General features: G+C 40.2%; 2 protein-coding genes across 3 annotated transcripts in view; one reads left to right on the plus strand and one right to left on the minus strand.

The window, feature by feature from the left end:
• Positions 1–834: 834 nt before the first annotated feature.
• Positions 835–5,796, minus strand: LOC135205007 (phenazine biosynthesis-like domain-containing protein 2). 2 transcript variants are annotated; one of them, XM_064235243.1, is made up of 7 exons: positions 5,730–5,796; positions 4,765–4,853; positions 4,186–4,384; positions 3,553–3,799; positions 2,782–2,963; positions 1,277–1,339; positions 835–1,098 (listed from the first exon to the last, which is right to left on the minus strand). In XM_064235243.1, the coding sequence occupies exons 2-7, from the start codon at positions 4,846–4,848 to the stop codon at positions 980–982; spliced, it is 894 nt and encodes a 297-aa protein (XP_064091313.1). In that variant the 5' UTR covers positions 4,849–4,853; positions 5,730–5,796; the 3' UTR covers positions 835–979. The 2 variants fall into 2 exon arrangements, with proteins under 2 accessions (XP_064091313.1, XP_064091312.1); XM_064235242.1 differs by having other exon boundaries at positions 5,705–5,764.
• A 1,301-nt stretch (positions 5,797–7,097) lies between these two features.
• Positions 7,098–20,820, plus strand: part of LOC135205010 (BLOC-2 complex member HPS3-like) — a 167,799-nt gene continuing 154,076 nt past the window's right edge. The window contains 1 exon segment of the mRNA XM_064235244.1: positions 7,098–7,224. The gene's annotated coding sequence lies outside the window, so the exon portion shown is untranslated.

Raw genomic sequence — 20,820 nt, forward strand, 5'->3', positions numbered from 1 at the left:
AAAGTGATGGACTCCTAAGGAGGCAGGATGCAACCCGGAACCCCACACTATAAATACCACCCAGTCGAATTAGATGACTGTGATAGAGCAAAATAATAATAATAATAATAATAATATAATAATAATAATAATAATAACACTGGAATTCAGTCCCTCAGCAGTTATCGCTTGATAATGTCCTGTCGATCAGGAGGAAACGTCGCGTTAGAGAGAGAGAGAGAGAGAGAGAGAGAATTGTATAAACAATAATAATAATAATATATCTCAATTGATGACACAAACTTATATAGTACAACCAGAAGCATTTGGAAGCCTCAAAATTCTCATTAACAAAAACTTGACCAAACTAGCCAGCGAATTATCAATGACCTGTAAGATACTGAATCTAGTCTGGCCACTGATTTCATACACCGGTTTGCCAACATTACAATTGTAGGTCACTGCCGGCTACGAATTTCACCACAGATTAAATTACAGGACTCACTAAAGGTTAGTGGGTACCAATGAGGCCTGCCATTAGTCATAATAGCTTTGCGTTTCTCGTTGAAGTGACATTATTTTTTGGGGACTGAATTTCTCATTCATGAAATTCAGGTGGGTAGGTGTAATGAGGTTAGTCACCCCCCCCTCTCTCTCTCTCTCTCTCTCTCTCTCTCTCTCTCGCTCGCTCTCTCTCTCTCTCTCAGTAATCCTGTGCAACTGAGTTCTTTGTTGTTTGATTTTTAAGTCAACTTGTTTGGTGTTTAAGAGAGAGAGAGAGAGAGAGAGAGAGAGGGGTGTAAATGACGTGTCTTAAATGCAATGAAACTTACACAAAAGGAATAAGAAAAACGATTTATCAAGTTCTCCAACATTTATTCCAAATTCCTCCCCAGAACTTCACAACAAAACTAACTTCAAAATCGATTCTCCACCTCACCCAGCTTCACCCCCTCCTTGACCTCAATCCCTGCGACGCCATTTTCCGCCGACCAATCAATCAGCCGATCGTTATGTGACCGTTAATGACCGTCGTTGCAACGCCTTTCAAATGGACCCTTTGCGTTTCAGGTTTGTGCAACGCCGTGACGTCACCACCCCGCCTACAACACTGGCGACCTGGGGAGAAGTACCTCTCATTATTATTATTATTATTATTATTATTATTATTATTATTATTATTACTATTATTATTATTATTATTACAGATAATTAAAACAACATAAGAATTATTCAAAGTAGTATCAGTAATTTTGTCACGTAATCGTAGAAAGCATAATGCCTTTTCTTTACTTACAAAATAGCTCTTGAATTCCCAATTCTTTGGACCAGTAAGGTCCCAGTACCGTGTGGGCCGACCCTGGGGAGAGATTATTATTATTATTATTATTATTATTATTATTATTATTATTATTATTATTATTATTATTATTATTATTATTATTATTATTAATTGCTCTATCACAGTCCTCCAATTCGACTGGGTGGTATTTATAGTGTGGGGTTCCGGGTTGCATCCTGCCTCCTTAGGAGTCCATCACTTTTTCTTACTATGTGCGCCGTTTCTAGGATCACACTCTTCTGCATGAGTCCTGGAGCTACTTCAGCCTCTAGTTGTTCTAGATTCCTTTTCAGGGATCTTGGGATCGTGCCTAGTGTTCCTATGATTATGGGTACAATTTCCACTGGCATATCATATCCTTCTTATTTCTATTTTCAGATCTTGATACTTATCCATTTTTTCCCTCTCTTTCTCTTCAACTCTGGTGTCCCATGGTATTGCGACATCAATGAGTGATACTTTCTTCTTGACTTTGTCAATCAACGTCAGTCTTGGTCTATTTGCACGTATCACCCTATCCGTCCTGATACCATAGTCCCAGAGGATCTTTGCGTGATCGTTTTCTATCACTCCCTCATTGGTTGGTGCTCGTACCACTTATTACTGCAAGGTAGCTGATGTTTCTTAAAGCACAGGCTCAGTGAGGGCTTTTGCCACTGAATCATGCCTCTTTTTGTACTGGTTCTGTGCAAGTGCCGGGCATTCGCTTGCTATGTGGTTTATGGTTTATTTTTTCGTATTGCACTTCCTACATATGGGAGAGATGTTATTTCCGTCTAGTCTATCGTTCTTTGAACATATCTGGTTCTTAGGGCCTGATCTTGTGCCGCTGTTATCATTCCTTCAGTTTCCTTCTTTAGCTCTCCCCTCTGTAGCCATTGCCATGTGTCATCACTGGCCAGTTCTTTAGTCTGTCTCATGTATTGTCCGTGCATTGGTTTGTTGTGCCGTTCCTCTGTTCTGTTTGTCTTTCTCCTGTCTCTATATATTTCTGGGTCTTCGTCTAATTTTATCAGTCCTTCTTCCCATGCACTCTTGAGCCACTCGTCTTCATTATTATTATTATTATTATTCGCAAATTCTTCTTTCTGGTATATTGTGGAACAAGATATTTGCCTATGGCTTCAAAATCCGTGGATTAAATCAAATTAAATTCGTTCTCTCTCTCTCTCTCTCTCTCTCTCTCTCTCTCTCTCATCTCTCTCTCTCTCTCTCTCTCTCCTCTCTCTCCTCTCTCTCGCAGAAGAAGACAATAACTCCAAAATCAGTTGGTTGAATAAAAGATGGTAAGGGCGAACTCAACCTGATCAGACTAAATGTCCTAAACTCTCTCTCTCTCTCTCTCTCTCTCTCTCTCTCTCTCTCTCTCTCTCTCTCTCTCTCTCTCTCTCAAGAAGAATAGAAGAAGAAGAAGAAGAACAACAACAACAACAACAACAACAACAAACTCAATAACATACCAGTCACAGGGTCTTCATTCACTCCGTACCAGGGCCCCAGGAACCTGGAGAACACATGATACTTCGAAGGGCCGCCCTTATGGGCGTCCCCTACAGCAGTAAGGATGACGCCCTTCACCAAAGACCCGTCGTGGACCTTCATCATCTCGCTGTAGTTCGGCTGGACTCCTTCCAGGTCCTCCCTGTTGAAAGGGCAAGGTCAGAATGATAGGGAAGGGTCAGGGGTTGAGAGGGACAAATTTCTTCAAATTTGACAATGTCGAGGACCAAGTCCTTTGGTTGAGTCCTGAAATTCATAAATAAATAATATTCTGTCCAGACTTTAAGGTCAACTGGTTCAAGGTCCCAGTGGAAGGTCAGTTCAGTCATTTGTTTATTTATAATTCAAGGTTAGACGGTCAATGGTTTTATTATTCAACAAATAAAGTACTTTTCTTGGTTATTTTGGTATAGTATAAAGTTAATGAAGTACTGTTTTTCATCCTGAAATCCAACTCACTGTACATATAGTGCTGTATTTTATAGAATAGGCCAACAATAAAGTACTTTTCAGGACTATCCAGGTATAGTAAAGTCAATAAAGCACTGTTTTTTTTCATCCTAAAATATAATACGCTATACATGCAGTACTGAATTTTATAGAATAGTCCGCAGAACAAAATCTGAGCTTACGGGTGGCAAAGGGGAGCGTTCGGAACGCAAATTTTATTTGCGACCGTGTCCGTTTGTATTTGAATGTTCGTAATTAAGTATAGGCATCTATCATCCTACCTCGTGACAGAATCACTAAACCTTATCAGCAGATACTTGATGGTGCTACAGAGCCTCACTTCTTGGACCTTGCTCCTCAGAGAGGTCGTGGAAGCCTCCACCAAAGGCGCGAGAAGAAGAGTTTGCTTTGAATCCAGAGCTTTCGGGGCGTTTGCGGGAAAATCCATCAGGAGTTGTTCGTCTTTTTCCCTCCTGACGATCAGCTCTCCGCTCAGCGTGTCGAATTTGATCTCGTTTCTGGTGTTTCCTGTTGATATAAGATTCATTTTCAGTTTTTTCTTTTTTTTAAATATTTCATGGGTGTGAGAATTCTTAGAGCTGGAATAGGCCCAGCCTCACTTTCGTATGAGCCTAGTTGGCAATTGTTTTTATAGCTTTTTAGGTTGATTCTCTATATGTACATATATAGACATAGAACTCTCTATATATACATTATATAGAATCTAATGTTCACTTTTTACCAGGGATTTGTAGTGACAAGCGTATCCAAAAGAATTCGAGAAGTTAAGAGAATATTGTGGTTATAATTTACATAAGTCTCTTGTTCAAAAGTGACCATCCCAGTACCTTCTATGTATATATCTACGGAAATGAATTCACTTTTAAGTAGCAAACAATCCACGGATATCTCACCAAGACAGGAGAATATAACGTGAGCAGACGCGAGTGTAGCGTGTCCACACAGAGGTATCTCCGTCACTGGCGTGAACCACCTTAGAGAGAAGTGATTCGACTCAACCCAGTCGAAGCCAGAGCCAGTGGGTCGAATGTAGGCCGTTTCTGAGAGGTTCATCTCACTGGCGATTTTCTGTAGTGTTTCGTCGTCCAGTTCCTGGAAAGAATTTGTCCAGATTTTGGTGGAAAAACAAAAGACCCACTAAGAAAGATGTCAATTTAGCTGCGCTTTCCACATAGGCCGATAGTACTACGAACTGTTTCCATTATAGCTGTCATAGTAATGCAATAATGCTGCAATTGCTCTCATATTTATGTATATTGCAAATAGATACGCGAAAATCACTTATTTCCTAGGTTTGGTGCAAGTTTGGCAACAGTGCTTTGTAGACCAATGCGTTAGATAGACAGACAGAAAGACTTAGACTCTTGACTCATGTTGGTCTAAGTGAGCAACGTCTTTGCATACCAGTGCGTGAAACAGACTAACAGTCTAATCAACAGACGGGCATAGGACCCACAAAATATGTGACCCACCTCGGTAAGGGGTACAACAGCCGCTGGATTGCCCTCGAAAGGGCGACTGCTGAAGGCATCCACTGTGAAAATCTGAAGTTTCATTTTGACTGGAAAATGAATATAGATATTAGATATAATATAATACATAAATACGGAATTTTTTATGTATAAAACCACAGGATTACCTATTATATACCTTTCCAATGCACTTTTTTTTTTTTACCACATTTAACAGAGGGCTTTGTTCCTCTGTTCAACATTTTCCAAAAAAGTTCAGATATATAAGTAACAGAAGCATTAATTAAGGGCTGTTTGTGCTTATTTTGGTCACAAATAATAAATTTATTTGGCCCAATCACGTCAATTTGATATATTCACCTAAATGATGAAAAAGTAAAAATATTACGTTGTGTATACGTATTCAAGCTGGTCATCTTATAGGCCTTCATATATGTAAAATATTTTCCTTAAGGGTGACTTCAGAAACTATAAACCGGGAAAAATAGCCTTAGTTTAATATATTTTGACATCTTAATATCTAAATAAACATATAAAATAGTATTATACCTCCAAAAACACTCTCTGATAAGTTTAAAGATAATTTTGTGAGCTTATAACAAGGCCACGGATAATTATATGAGTTACCCTCTCAACAGGCCATAGAAAACGAAGGACCTTTTCTGTTATAGAAGCATGACTGTACAAAAATACAATATTTATCGTCAAATTAATTATTTTGTATCAAACTCTCACAATATACACGAAAATATTATTAAATATTCGTAATTCTTCATGAAAATGCAAATAAATATGTACATATCTATCCCGAAATTGAAAAATAATCTCTTTTAGTGCCATTTTCAGTACTTTTTCATTTTCTTTTCCGATTTTGAAGACATAAACCACAAGAATTATTCTTAAAAAACACTAAAATATTCTTTCGTTTGCCAACACTGACACCAAGATGAGATGTGACCACTTGCCTGCACTCCGTAACAACAACTAAATTAAGTTATCAAATTCAGACCAGTTGCTAAGCCCGCATTGTCTGTCTTGATGACGTCATGACATGCCTGCCTTAGAGTTTGACATGAATTTCGTTTATTTTCCTTTTCTTCCTTTCGTTTTTGTTCCTAATCACTGGATTGTAACACTGTCTCTATATTTCGTCTATTGTTAATTAATATAGAGTAAAAATGGCGGTAAATAAAACACTTTTGCAACGTATGTAAGATGGCACTATCAACTTGATTAGGATAACAGGCAAGGTGATGTTTTAAACTCCTAATTTTGGCTTCGTTTTGTTTTAATTTTCGTTATTTCAACCACTGATTTTTGTCTTGACGAATAATATTTTTATTTTAAATTATAAATATTTTAAATTTGTTAATTTCTTGCAAAATTAACACGGAAATCAAAGATTGATTTAAAATTTACTAATAAATGTAGTTTTTAAAGTTTGGGATAAAGCTATTCGAACAATTCAATGTTTGTCCTTCAGACAGTAAAATATACATAAGAAACATAAATGAGAAGGAATAATACAAACATCATTTCTCCAGTGTTTTGTAATATTCTAACAAAATTAAGGGTTGGAGACATTGCCACAGGAATACTATATATAGAATAAAGTAGTACAATTAATATGGAAATGATAAAGAGATTAAAACAGTCAGGCAAAGCAGAAATAAAAGGAATATTCTAAAGTCTGGGTATGACTGAAAAAAAGATTCTATCCTGCTACAGAAAGAGACATGGAAGAACCACTCCCAAATACGACTGCTTTAGAATTTGAACGAATGCGTCCACCACTAAGTGTTAGCAGCTGCAATTAACGAAATCACTTACGGTATATATTAAGGCATCTAATTTTCTAAGCAAATTTAGCCATTAGAACAATGTGTCCTTCGAATTCAGTTTAAAGTACTCTGAACAGAAGTGATGTTGTAATGAATTAAAGATTTGTTGCAATTTTCCTTAAAATAGCTAAATGATTAGACTGAGGATGTCTATTTATATGATTCTCATTATTTTAACAATGAAAGTATATACGTTTATGCTATACAAGCCATATTTTGTTGTTTTGTGTCTCTTAACAAGATGGCAGCTAAAAGCAGTGGCAAGGGACATACTTTTTGCCACTCTAGTTCGTATTCCCGTCGTTTACGTAGTTACGTTTACTTGTCAATACTCCTAATATTCTGGTCTAAAATATGGAATAAATAGATTATCTGTCAATAAAACATAAAAAATTTATTAGTTTTTTAAGTAATATATTTTTTAATTTAACCAAACTCATTATTTATTCATAAATTGGATATAAAAAGCATGAAAGAAGTATCTTGGACGTAATGAACGTCTCCTTCCCCACTCGCAAAATGTAAACAAAGATGTCTTGTGACTTGACCGCAAATCAGCCAAAGATGCTTTAGTTCTCTCGACTCTCTTCGTCCTCCCACTTTACAACTGCGTCAGAACGTAAGTTATGAAGTTATTTTAATCATTGCCCGGCCATTTTAGTAGATAGTTATGCTATAGTCACTAAAATAGAGGATTTTAAAGTCTGCCTCGGTAGGTTAGGCTAGATTAGAATCGTCTGCTTGTTGATAAAGTATTTAGTGGCGTAGGTAATTAGTTACCTCTTCAATTTTTGTCATGGATGTTTTGATGTAATAGAATTGCTTTTTGCATTTTTCTAAGCTTTAATGGGTTATGGTTATTTTTCCATAGGCTTACAATAGTGGATCGTAGGCTTCGCTGTGTACCCTAGGGTAGGTATATTCTTATGCACCCTGTTCGAACATTATGAAGAACAGGGTCATTTAAGGACATTGGAGCAGCTACAGTTTACCGGGGTTACTGGGGACGAATTTTCACTCCTAACCTGAAGGAGGAAACACCACAGTGGATCCATCATCATTGAGTGGCTCAGCCCTATTCACTCTATATTTAATTGGTGAAACCAGAATACAATTACATCTTTTAAACATACCATTCAAAAGATTGAAGTTTCGTCAACATAATGTGATATAGGGTAAACAACCGCAGACGATCCATCGTCATCGCGTGGCTTGGCCTTATGCACTCTATATTTAATTGGTGAAACAAGAATACAATTACATCTTTAAGCATACCATTCAAAAGAATGAAGTTTCGCCAACATAATGTGATAGGGTAAAACACCGCATGGCCTGCGTCAGGCCAACAACGATCAATGCATGCCACCCTTCGAAAAAGTACATTACAACGCGTCCTGACACCGGAGATGGGCATCATTTGCGACTTGTTGTTGGTGAGAAACGGAGCAAAAGACCTCTACTCTCCTTTCGAAGTAAGTATTTTCTCCAAAGTTAGAAATTAAGGCCAAATTTTAAGATTTAAACAGAGGGTAGTGAAAACGGTGGCCACAGCAGTGGAAATCTCACCAAAACCTTTTCGAAATTTTTACTTACGATTAGGTAACTTAGATGATTGACGCCATCTCGATGTTTACGGTCCCTTACCAGGACGTTTTTAAGTAAACAACTGTTTTGGTAGAAGACGATGACGAAGCGTGCTCTTAGATAATTTTTTAAATACATAGTAAATCATCAATATTTTACATATTTATGATGATTAATTTGAAAATATTCGTTATTGAAAAAGTTACTCGATTCTGACTCAAATTTAAGTAATTATTTTTCAGAATTAGAACATTCTTTTAAGTCCTGTATTATGACGTCACAACATCTTGACTTTCGTACCTATTGTAAATAATTGCTATACTCAACTTTCTTGCAGAACGGTTTACCAGTTATTCATGCAGATTGTTATCAGCTATTCATGTAATTGTTATAATCGTAATGCGCACATATATCTTTATTATTTACTTTTTGGATATATGAAGATGTTTTACTGCCGGATTACCGCCGTATTGTGACGCTGTCTTTTTCAGTCCTTGGGCCTCTGTCTGTTTTCGCACCATAAGAAATTATGGGGCCAAATTTGCAATGACCAGAAAGTCGTTAAAAGAAGAAAGTTAGCATTGAGGGGCATATGTTTTGATTGCGAAAAATACAAATTTATTCAATAGCTAGCTTGTAAAAAATACTTGATTACAAAAAACTTGATTGACAACTAAGCAGCATACCTACTATGGGTTTCAGAGACAGTGCAACCACGTTTTTGGGCAATACCTATTTCTGTAATGAACACTCGTATCAGAACGAGATTTTGCTATATTGCATTACACCCAGTGCCGTAATTTATTAGGATTGTGAATCACTAACTGTAAAGAATAACGACACTTGTCCTTGTACCATGAGACAAAAACTCCATTATGCAGAAATGGATACGAACACGCGTAAAAATCTCCATCTACCCTCTCCCCCCCCTCCACCGCCACCCATTTCCTTCTTCCTTCCTTCACCTTCCTTTCTCTCTCTCTCTCTCTATTGCCATTCGGTATGTGTTCACCCTCCAAACTGGGTTTAAGACTTACACAAAACGTGGAAATTGGTGAAATTAGGCTATGTATTGGAAGTATATATACATAAATATTAAAGCAATTTTATCATTATTACATTACTATAACAACTAGAATTCATGGAAACAGTTTATAATAATGCATCAGCGTATGTGTGAAGCTCCACTAATGTGGCAACGATGATTTTGCCATTCTTAGCATGCAAACATTTAAGGTTACATTTATTTCTGGCATACAGTTATTAAAGAAAATCAAAAGACTAATTTAGACTTTAATCAATGAAAAGTGCTAGCAAAAAAAAAAAAATTAAATCCACTTGTCCGTAGTCTGTTCCTCTATGGTTTTCAGCAGCCAGATGTACGACAAGGTACGACATTGGATTGTATCTACTTTAGAAATATCTGTAATTTTTTGGGGTAATTTGGTTGCAAAAAAGGGATAATAGACATGAATTAAATATACATTTTTAAATAACAAAGTAAAGTTGAACTAAATAACGAGTAAAGTAAACAATTTAGGGAATAAAACTTTGCAGTGTCGTCGTCTGCTGTTCGTAACTGTGTTTGTGGTGCGCGCGCTTAGGAACCAGGAACAGCAACTTGTTTAAAGTGCAATGTGGAGTGAATTGAGACCAAAATGTGTATAATAACAATCAAATAAGCACTGTGGAGTTTCAGTTGTGATGGCAGTAAGGATAAAAACCACCGATTTCAAGGTAAAAATTAATCCAGTTCAAGCTATGACCCCGGGAATAAAAAGTTTCATACTTTCACTAATATAGGCAACAAAATGTTGTTTTATTGTGCTGATTACAACTGCAGTCTTGAGTAAGATCAGTAAGCGTTACATATATACGCTAACATTGTTCAAATGAGTGCTGGGAAAGATGGTGGATAGTCCGTGAACAGACCCTTCCATCCACACGGTAGCCGCCACATTGGATTTCAAAACTGCCTTCAAAACATATTTTACGAAGAGCGTCACATGCTTATTTTAGTTTGTATGGGGCTTTCATATATCACATTATGTTGGCGAAACTTCAATCTTTTGAATGGTATGCTTAGAGTTGTAATTGCATTCTTGTTTCACCAATTAAATATCGAGTGAATAAGACCCATCCAGCATGATGAAGGTTGGTCGTCCGTGATTTTTTACCCTATATGAAAGCCCCATACGAACTAAAATAAGCATGTGAGCTCTTCGTAAAATATGTTTTCAAGGCAATTTTGAAATCCAATATGGCGGCAGTCGCGTGACTGGCCGTTCTAACTACAGACAATCCACCATCTTTACCAGCACTCATTTGAACAATGTTAGCTTATATATGTAACGTTTATTGATCTTACTCAACATTGCAGTTGTAATCAGCACAATAAAACAACATTTTGTTGCCTATATTAGTGAAAGTATGAAACTTTTTATTCCCAGCGTCATGGTTTGAACAGAAATTCATTTTTACCTTGTAATTGGTGGTTTTATCCTTACTGCCACCACAACTGAAACTCCACAGTGCTTCTTTGATTGTTATATTATACACGTTTTGGTCTTAATTCACTCCAAATTGCACTTGAACTAAGTTGCTGTTCCTGGTTCCTAAGCGCTCACTCCACAAAGCGGTTTATGAGGTCCAAAGCTTTATTCCCTCAATTGTTTACTTTGCTCATTATTTAGTTTAACTTTACTTTGTTACTTCAAAATATTTATTTAATTCATGTCTATTATCCCTTTTTTGCAACCAAATTAACCCCGAAAAATTACAGATATTTCTGAAGTACATACGAGCAGACGACGGCAAAATGACTCATCGTTGCCAATGTAGTGGAGCTTCACACATACGCCAATGCATTTACAAACTGTTTCCATGAATACTAGTTGTCATAGTAATGCAATAATGATAAAATTGCTCTAGTTGTATACGTACTTTATACTACAAATTGATACGCTAATTTCACTTATTTCCCCGGTTTTGTGTAAGTCTATACCCAGTTTGGAGGGTAAACACATACCAATTGGCAACACTGATAAACAATTGAAGAGTGCGAAGAACGCCATAGGTACCGTTCACAAGCAAAACTGTGGATATTTGAGTCCGGAATCTAGTTACTTGTTCAACAACGAATATTTTCAAATTAATAATCATGAATATATAAAAAAATTTATGCAATATATGACCTTATACTACTGCCGTTTAACTATTTATTCAAATAATTACCTAGTGTACGCTTCTTCTTCTTCTACCAAAAATCGTAGTTACCTTGGAAAAGTAATGGTTGGAAGTCATTGTTTACGATTATTGTGAAGGAAGTGCCCAAGCGTCTATGGGTACAAGTGGTGTGCGGATTTAGCACATGGAATGGGAAGTTTATTGACACAAGCAACTCCGCAAACATCGAGATGGTGTCAATCTTCTAAATATTCCGAGTTGTAAGTAAAAATTTCGGAAGCATCATGGAGGTAGTGGCACTGCATAGAGCCAGACTTTTCATTACCCTCTGTTTAATCTTAAAATATGACCCTAATTTCTAACTTTGGAGACAATACTTACTCCAAAAGGAGAGTAGAGGTCTCGAGCTCCTTCTCTCACCACCAACAACTCGTGACTGATGACCATCTCCAGTGTCAGGACGTGTTAAAGTACTTTTTCGGAGAGTGGCTTCAAACGCGGTAGAAAGTGGCTTTGCTAGTCCAGTCAGTCATTTCTCCTAGTTGTTGATGATGTACTATCCTAACCAAGAGAATCATACCGTACCCCCCTTATATATTATATAGTATATAAAAAGCACACGTTATTCTAAATCGGAATTGTCGGACCATTCTGGCAGGTCGATTCTTCGTCTTTTGTTTTGGACGACGGGCACTGGCTGTTCCGTTTGTACCGTGACGTCACATGTTTTTTGAGTGTCGCCAGAATAAGAATGCATTTTCCTTGGCGTTGACTCCACTTTAGCTAATGGATATGTCCATTTAATAAGTACTAGAAAAGCTTTGAACAGACATTCAACATCATTGATATACCATTTTTTAAGAGGAGCGTTGAGGTCTTGGTGTGCCACCTGGATGGGCCACAACTCTTGACTGATGCTCATGGCAGCAAATTCAAGTACCTACTTTTTCGGTAAGGTGGCCACTATGTCGCGACTTGGTCATTTATCCTGTTCTTATAGTATGAGGAATAGGGTCATTTAAGGGTACTTTATTATATTTAGAATTTATGAATTTATTCTGTTATTGCGGATACTTTTGAAAGGCTATTTGGCTTCTCTACCCTAGGCTAGGTCTTTCTCTTTATACCCTATTTGTGCTTGCACTCTTAACAGTGTAAGGAATAGGGCCATTTAAGGGTACATTTTGTTCATGAAACTTACCTGACAGATATATATATAGCTGTATTCTCCGAAGTCCGACAGAATTTCAAAATTCGCGGCACACGCAGTGGGCGCCAGGTGGTATTACCCATTCCCGCCGCTGGGAGGCGGATATCAGAACTATTCCCATTTTCTATTCATATTTTTTTCTGTCGCCGGTCGGATAACAACTGTTTACAGACCTCCGCCTAGGATTTTGAAACTTCATTAGCCGCTTAAGTATCCTAATTATTCTTTCGATTATTGACTTGGATTTGTGGCTAGGCATACGCTATCGTAAATTTTTTCATTGCATTTGATGTCTGAAGCTAGTTAGCTAGTTTCAGACTTTGTTGTCTGCATGGGGTAAGGTGAAGCTACCGGAACGTTCGGTAGACACTCGCTTAGTATATATGGCGTTTACATGTTTTCTTTGTATAAGTTCAATGTAATTAGTGTAATGTGTGACTAATTACGGAAGAAGTAGGATTCATGTACGCATTTCAGAGCGTGTTAGAATCAGAAGTTTTCCTCCACAGTAAACAGAAGTTAGAATAATGAACCTTCTAACCTCCTGTAGATTTTATTTTGCCTAACCCTGTGGTATGGCTTACGGGCCTAGAAGAAAAGTGTCTGCTAGAGGATTACATCAAGTAATCTTAGACTAAAGTGCTCGCTCTCCAATCAGTGTTGTGAAGTGTAGTGCCCCTTGTGTTGTGGAGGGGGCGTCAGATCGGCCCCATAATGCCTCTAGGCCTGGACCTCTGTCGGACTCCCAGGACTCAGGGAGAGGCATGTCGAAAGCCGCAAGAGGGTTACGGGGGCTCCCCACCGATCTGGCGTCCCTTCGGCAGAACCTGTTGACGCTTCCCAGGCTGCTAAAGATCGTGCACGTGCACGAATCTTGAAGGATTGCTTCTCGTCCTCCGAGGCGTCCTCCCCGCGCAAGGGTTGGAGCTCTCGGAAGGACTCGCGCCCTCTAAGAAGCTTTAGAGAAGAGGACGCTTCACGTCCTCTCTCTCGTTAGGAGGGAACGTCAGATCGAAAACCATAACGCCTCTAGGCCTAGACCTCTGTTGGACTCCCAGAAAACCAGGAGAGGGCATGTCAAAAGCCGAAGGAGGTTTACGGGTTTTTCCATGCTGATCTGGCTTCCTTTCGGCAGGTCCTGTTGTCGCTTCCCAGGCTGCCGAAGATCGAGCAACGTGCACGAATCTTGAAGAAGGATTGCTTCTCGTCCTCCGAGGCGTCCTCCCCACACCCCCACAGGGGTTGGAGCTCTCAGAAGGACTGCGCGCCCCCTAAAGAAGCTTTAGAGAAGAGGACGCTTCACGTCCTCTCTCTCGTCACGAGAGGATGAAAGATTACCCTTTTCGAAGAATGCACTGGCTCTTTTCCTAAGGGACATTTTGTTCATGAAACTTACCTGACAGATATATAGCTGTATTCTCCGAAGTCCGACAGAATTTCAAAATTCGCGGCACACGCAGTGGGGGCGGGCCAGGTGGGTAGTACCCATTCCCGCCGCTGGGAGGCGATATCAGGAACTATTCCCATTTTCTATTCATATTTTTTCTGTCGCCGGTCAGTAAACAACTGTTTACAGACCTCCGCCTAGGATTTTGAAACTTCATTAGCCCGCTTAAGTATCCTAATTATTCTTTCGATTATTGACTTGGATTTGTGGCTAGGCATACGCTATCGTAAATTTTTTCATTGCATTTGATGTCTGAAGCTAGTTAGCCTAGTTTCAGACTTTGTTGTCTGCATGGGGTAAGGTGAAGCTACCGGAACGTTCGGTAGACACTCGCTTAGTATATATGGCGTTTACATGTTTTCTTTGCATAAGTTTCAATGTAATTAGTGTAATGTGTGACTGATTACGGAACGAAGTAGGATTCATGTACGCATTTCAGAGCGTGTTAGAATCAGGAGTTTTCCTCCACAGTAAACAGAAGTTAGAAATAATGAACCTTCTAACCTCCTGTAGATTTTATTTTGCCTAACCCTGTGGTATGGCTTACGGCCTAGAAGAAGTGTCTGCTAGAGGATTACATCAAGTAATCTAGACTAAAGTGCTCGCTCTCCAATCAGTGTTGTGAAGTGTAGTGCCCCTTGTGTTGTGGAGGGGGCGTCAGATCGGCCCCATAATGCCTCTAGGCTGGACCTCTGTCGGACTCCCAGGACTAAGGGAGAGGGCATGTCGAAAGCCGCAAGAGGGTTACGGGGCTCCCCACCGATCTGGCGTCCCTTCGGCAGAACCTGTTGACGCTTCCCAGGCTGCTAAAGATCGTGCACGTGCACGAATCTTGAAGGATTGCTTCTCGTCCTCCAGAGGTCCTCCCCCGCGCAAGGGTTGGAGCTCTCGGAACGACTCGCGCTCTCTAAGAAGCTTAGAGAAGAGGACGCTTCACGTCCTCTCTCTCGTTAGGAGGGACGTCAGATCGGCCCCATACGCCTCTAGGCCTAGACCTCTGTCGGACTCCCAGAAAACCAGGGAGAGGGCATGTCAAAAGCCGAAGGAGGGTTTACGGGTTTTTCATGCTGATCTGGCTTCCTTTCGGCAGGTCCTGTTTGTCGCTTCCCATGGCTGCCGAAGATCGAGCACGTGCACGAATCTTGAAGGATTGCTTTCTCGTCCTCCGAGGCGTCCTCCCCACACAAGGGGTTTGGAGCTCTCAGAAGGACTCGCGCCCCCTAAAGAAGCTTTAGAGAATAGACGCTTCACGTCCTCTCTCTCGTCACGGGAGAGGATGAAAGATTACCCTTTTCGAAGAATGCACTGGCTCTTTTCCTAAGGGACATATTAAGGAGGCTCATTCATCTTTCCAGAAGAGTGATTTGAGCCTCCTGCGAGTGAACGCTCATTTATACATCATTTATACATTATTAAGGAGCTCATTCATCTTGCCAGAAGAGTGATTTTGAGCCTCCTGCGAGTGAACGCTCATAAAGTTAGAGCTGTTTCAACCTCGCTACATTCCAAAAGAATTGGTAATCAAGGACATTCTAGATTCCATCTTTTGGAGGAGCAACTCAGTATTCGTCTCCTCTCCTCATGGCGCTCCGCATACGTTATGTAACGTTCGCTTTACTTCGAAAAAGCAAGCTGATAAGTTTGACGTCCGGCAAGCTGCTTTGCACAGTCAAACAACTTATGTCTCTGGTTCGGCATAAGAGGGGCAATTTAGACGTGAGGAAGCCTTTGGAGTGCTCGACGTCCTATAAGTAGACTATTATCCAGGACGCTCGGCAAGCACCTTGCGAGGATGTCTTTCGGACGCTCGGCGTTCCTTTGCTGAGTGCGTTTCTGGAGATGTTCTTTTGCATTACTAAGACGCAAGTTGTCGCACAGGCGGCCACTGTCTTTGTAAGAAGGTATGAAGGTCTTTAAGGCCCGTCTTGAAGACGAAAGCCATACGTATTCCTTTAGTGTTCACACACTTCAGGAGCAACGTGCGGCTCTCCATGGAGACTCGCATGAGGACGTCCCTTGAAAATATTCGACGTCATACGCAAAAAGCGGTTCGTCATAACATTGAGATGTTGCAAGGTCGCTGCCAGGACGCCTCTTGGCGGGCCTTGCATGCATCAGTGGGCGCTCAACGAGTTCCTCTCTGAAACGTCGTTCAGAAGACTTGGTGTTCTCTGCTCAGACACGCTCGTAGCTAAGCAGGACGTTTTTTGAGGACGCTCAGCAGGACGCTAAGCAGGACGCTTTTGAGGACGCTCGGCAGGACGCTTATGAGGACGCTTTTGTGGACATTCGCCAGGACGCTTCGGTGGAAGCTAGGCAGGACGCTTTGCGAGAGAAAAGACTTGTAGAAGGCGTCTTATTTGCTGTTCAGGACGTTTCTTAGGACGCGTGACGCTTTCTAAACGCTCGTCAAGAGGAGGTTTTTTCAGGACTCTTCACAGGACATTCCTTTACAGAAATTTTTAAAAAAGGATTCGGAGTTAGCGGAGAGACATACCCGATTTTTTTTTTTCTTCTCGATCCCCTCTATTCCTCTTCTCGATTTCTTGGCGAATCTGGGAAGATTATATACTCGGATTCCTGGGTGACTTTTCGGTCATGTTAAAGGGTTTTCCCCTATTAGCAAAGTGCTAATAGTTTTGTCAAGTAAGGACGTTTTCCCCATTGTCAAGATACTAAACGTTTTTCATTTAAGTGGGGGACCCCTCTAAATGGGGTAGTTCTCACTTGACATAGATTTTAACGTTTTTATCGTTTAAGCGGATAAACTCATTAACAAATTTCGGAAGAGCTCTCATGCATTTTCAGAGGCTCATCCGGGGAGTAAGAAAAAGACTTGTAGACTAGATCCAAGAAGTCTTATGTCCAATATCATAAGGAAAACATTGAACGGTTCCTTTTCCTGCTATCCCGGTTTCTCTCTTTGCATGATCTCTATTTCGAATATTACCCCCCATTTTCTTGGCGAAGAAGTCTTGTGTTGGTCCACCAAAGAGTCAAGGAGTTATTTTAAAAAAGTCTCATTCATTAGAACGTAGACAGTCGTTTCCTTTCTTTCTCTCTTCCTCGTCGAGGAAAGATGTAGTAGAGAATTCGATGTTCAAATTACTACAATACTTACGTAGTTTATCTTTGCGTCATTTTGCTAACGCATGGGTCAAGTCATATACGCATATCGTATTTACCTCTGCGGATAGATGCCGAAAGAACTGTTGTTCTAATGTATTTAATTGACACTCCCTTCAACCTTCCAAGAGTTTTCGGAGTAAGAACAACTCTTCAGGTATTGTTACGACAACACCAACTCAGCTTCTGTATTTAGCGAATTTGTTTCGTTTAAATATGCCTGCTTGAGAGTTTCCTTTTGCTCGATAATTTCATACCTATCCCTTCGTAAAAGGAGTAGCTGGCAACTCAGGCAGATAGTGCGGGACGATGAACAAGGCTGCTGTTACTGTGATCTACGCACTACGGTACCGGCTAGCTCGGTGACATGCACGGTTGGTTACGTCTCTCTCCCTTGCGGGAATGGCTGAATAAGCCGTCTCTCTGCCCTACAATCATGAATTTTAGCCTCGGGTTGAGGAAATTTCTAGTAATCATGGATGAACATGCCTTCCGTTTACTTAGAAAATTTCAACAAGATATCTCTTATACTTTGTTCGGTGCGGGTTTCCCGCAGCGTAACAGAATTTCTGTACGAATCTACCCGGCATAGCACTATAATATGCTCTCCTGCTTATGCAAAGCGCAGCCTTATTTAGGGAAGGAAGCAGGCTGAGTGAGGGAATGGATGAGTTTGCTGGGGACCATTTCCTCGCTGGAGAAGCTTGTTTTCCCTGAATAAACAGCAATTCAGACCTCTACAATTTTTTCCTCACGAAGAAATTGGAATAACATCAAGATCTAGTAATAATTCTAATTTTTCTCTCAACGGCTTGAGGATCACCTCGGGTGATAGCGAGAGGGTGCCAGCAGGCCGAACAGAGGAACAGATGTTCTGGCACATTGTCTGAAAGAATTGGAAGCCAAAATTGGTCGGCTCTCCAGTTCCTCGAAGGGTGAGTTTGGATCGAGTGGCCCAAATCATCTCGGATAATTTCTCAGCTCTCTCATAGCTCAAGAAGAGAGAGTTGGTTATGGGCTTGGGCACGGAACGTAACAATCCTCAAGAGGTTCGTTAAACTAGTGCACGTCCGTGCGGGTCTTCTCGATCGAAGGCAACAACTACTGACGTCTCGAGTAATCCTCACTTAGAAGTATGTCGAAAGTTGAGGAGAGACTGAGGGCGTCCTTTCGTTAAGTTTTTCGTAATATTGAAGACGAAGGAGCTTCCTCTTAAGTTGTTCCCCTATTCATGATCCTAGAGGATTAGCTTTAGTCGCCACATGTTGGCCTCTAAGAGGTTTGGATTCACAGAGGTCAGGTAATTCAGAGAATTGTCCAAAGACCCTTCCCGAGAGAATTGGTGTAATCTAACATCGTCACTTAGTGAAGTATCTAATATCTCCCTCTCTGAGTCTGAAGGCGTTCAGACTATTGAGAAGCGATAAGATCTTCAAGATTAATGGCAGTCTCTTGGCCAAGGCAAAGCAGTGCTGCTATTTTCAGTGTTCAATCGGAGGGGCCGTTTCTGGAGATAGTGAAGGGAAATGACTGTTCCTCACCTCGACCTCTGTGAATTTCTTTATGGTTCTATCTTTCTGTATGAAGTATGAGATAAGCTAGAAGTCCTAACTATGTAGAATATGCAAATAGGTTGTTGACGGCCTCTAGGCTCAGAGATTCGGTTCTGTCAAACAACAAAAAGCTTCACGATCTTTGAGGTCTGGAGAGATCTTGAAATTCTCTGGATCGCAGGTTCCGGCATGGAACTTAGACGTAGTCTGAGTTTCTGATACCAAAAGCATTTCGAACCTATCCTTTCTGCGAACTTAATACACGTGACCAGAAAGGCTAACATTCTAACCGCTCTAGCCACGCAAAGAGGGTTAGTGAGGTTTTAGCCATCATCAGAGGTTTTAGCTTTAAAGGACATAATGCGTCTGTCCTCTAAGCCTTCCGTTCTTGATAAGAACGAAAACCTGTCTAACCCTTGACCCGAAGGCTTGGAGACCAAGGGTATGGCACAAATTATTGGGCAAGGGGCATTAGAGAGTCCTGTGCCCTGTCGGGTCTCTCAAGTTTTATCTTGATAAAACTATAGAAAGTCGAGGTCAACGGACAATCTGCGGTGTTCCGTAAAAGACCAGACTGGTTCATGTCCAAGAACACCCTGGCATTATAGTCAAGGAGTTCTTTTAAGAAGTCTCATTCATTATGTTTGCCATAAAGATTTGAGATTTTTTTGATTTTTTCTTAATATGAATGCTCAAGAGTGAGGGCGCGGCCTCGGAAGCATTTCAACAGAGCATGACACTCAGTAACATCCTGAGTGCCACGCTTTAGCGAAGCAACTCTGTGTTCGCTTCACACTCCCGACGGGATGTGAAGACGACATTTGAGATCTGTAAGTCGCTAGGACCATACATATCCGTAGATATATTATTGGGGGCAGCAAGCAACACGAATCCTATCCTATAGAAAAGGGATAGGTGTGCTTTTAACTTTGAAGGGTTGGTCGCTTGAGGCGCGTTCCTTTTCTTTAGCCTAGAAGTTATGGAACTAACTTTGATAGGTTAGGTCAGGTGGTGGTTTTAGCTTCGTTGCCTTCAGAAGTATGGTCATATGGGTCTAGTCACATTGTGGTCACGCCCCGTTGACAGATCATCTAGAGCGCACCAGCATTACAGGTCTCTACCTCGCTGGCAACTCTAGTAATGCAGCAAGCAACTTTGGTGACAGTAATCACGAAGTCGGCTATGCTAACAGGTGAGGAACCAAGATGTATATCATAGACTTAATTTAGTTTCCCAAAAATCCTATTCTGTCTCTTCCCACCATCCGAAGGTGGGATTCAGCTATATATATATCTGTCAGGTAAGTTTCATGAACAAAATGTTATTGTTATAATACAATTAAGTTTGTTCATACTTACCTGGCAGATATATATAATTAAAGTGCCCACCCACCTCCCCTCAGGAGACAGTGGCACTGATAAATATGAATAGAAAATGGGAATAGTTCCTGATATCCGCCTCCAGCGGCGGGAATGGGTACTACCCACCTGGCCGCCCACTGCGTGTGCCGCGAATTTTGAAATTCTGTCGGACTTCAGAGAATACAGCTATAGTATATATATCTGCCAGGTAAGTATGAACAAACTTAATTGTATTATAACAATAACATATTTTAATATATTGTAGAATTTATATATTGGTTGGTAACTATGGATAGTTTTAAGACTATCAGGCTAAGTTAGCCAATCATAAAAACCTACAGTACCATGTCCTATCATTTTCTTACGTCATACATTTGGCTGCGTTGTGAATTCTCCTTTAGCATCTTCGGTACCACTTCCGCCGCATCTGTAAGCCTGATCACTGGTTTTTGGGTTTGAAATAGCTTTATGAACTCTATTTTTAAACTTCGGCAAGAATTTAATTCCCATTATAAGTACTATAATGATATATCCAGGCTGGTGACAAAGTACCCGTAAACATGGTTTTTTAAGAGATTGGTGTCTAACCCTCTTTTTAGGTGTGTAATAGTTCTAACGTCATTTGGAAAAGCTATCAGTAAACTATGTCAGATGTGTTAGCATATAAACATTAATATTATAGCTGAATGGAAGAATCTCATGAGACAAACTATAATTGAAATTATTTTAAGGATCCTTTTTAATCACT

This window comes from Macrobrachium nipponense, chromosome 48, assembly GCF_015104395.2.
Source record: "Macrobrachium nipponense isolate FS-2020 chromosome 48, ASM1510439v2, whole genome shotgun sequence".
NCBI classification, from domain to species: Eukaryota; Metazoa; Arthropoda; class Malacostraca; order Decapoda; family Palaemonidae; genus Macrobrachium; species Macrobrachium nipponense.

What these genes read in the sequence shown, in the direction of transcription:
- LOC135205007 (XM_064235243.1), bottom strand. Translation starts at nt 4,848, where the DNA reads ATGAAACTTCAGATTTTCACAGTGGATGCCTTCAGCAGTCGCCCTTTC. An exon ending in CTGTTGTACCCCTTACCGAG is followed by an intron (nt 4,385 to 4,764) that starts GTGGGTCACATA and finishes AATTCTTTCCAG; the next exon opens with GAACTGGACGACGAAACACT. An exon ending in CGTTATATTCTCCTGTCTTG is followed by an intron (nt 3,800 to 4,185) that starts GTGAGATATCCG and finishes TTATATCAACAG; the next exon opens with GAAACACCAGAAACGAGATC.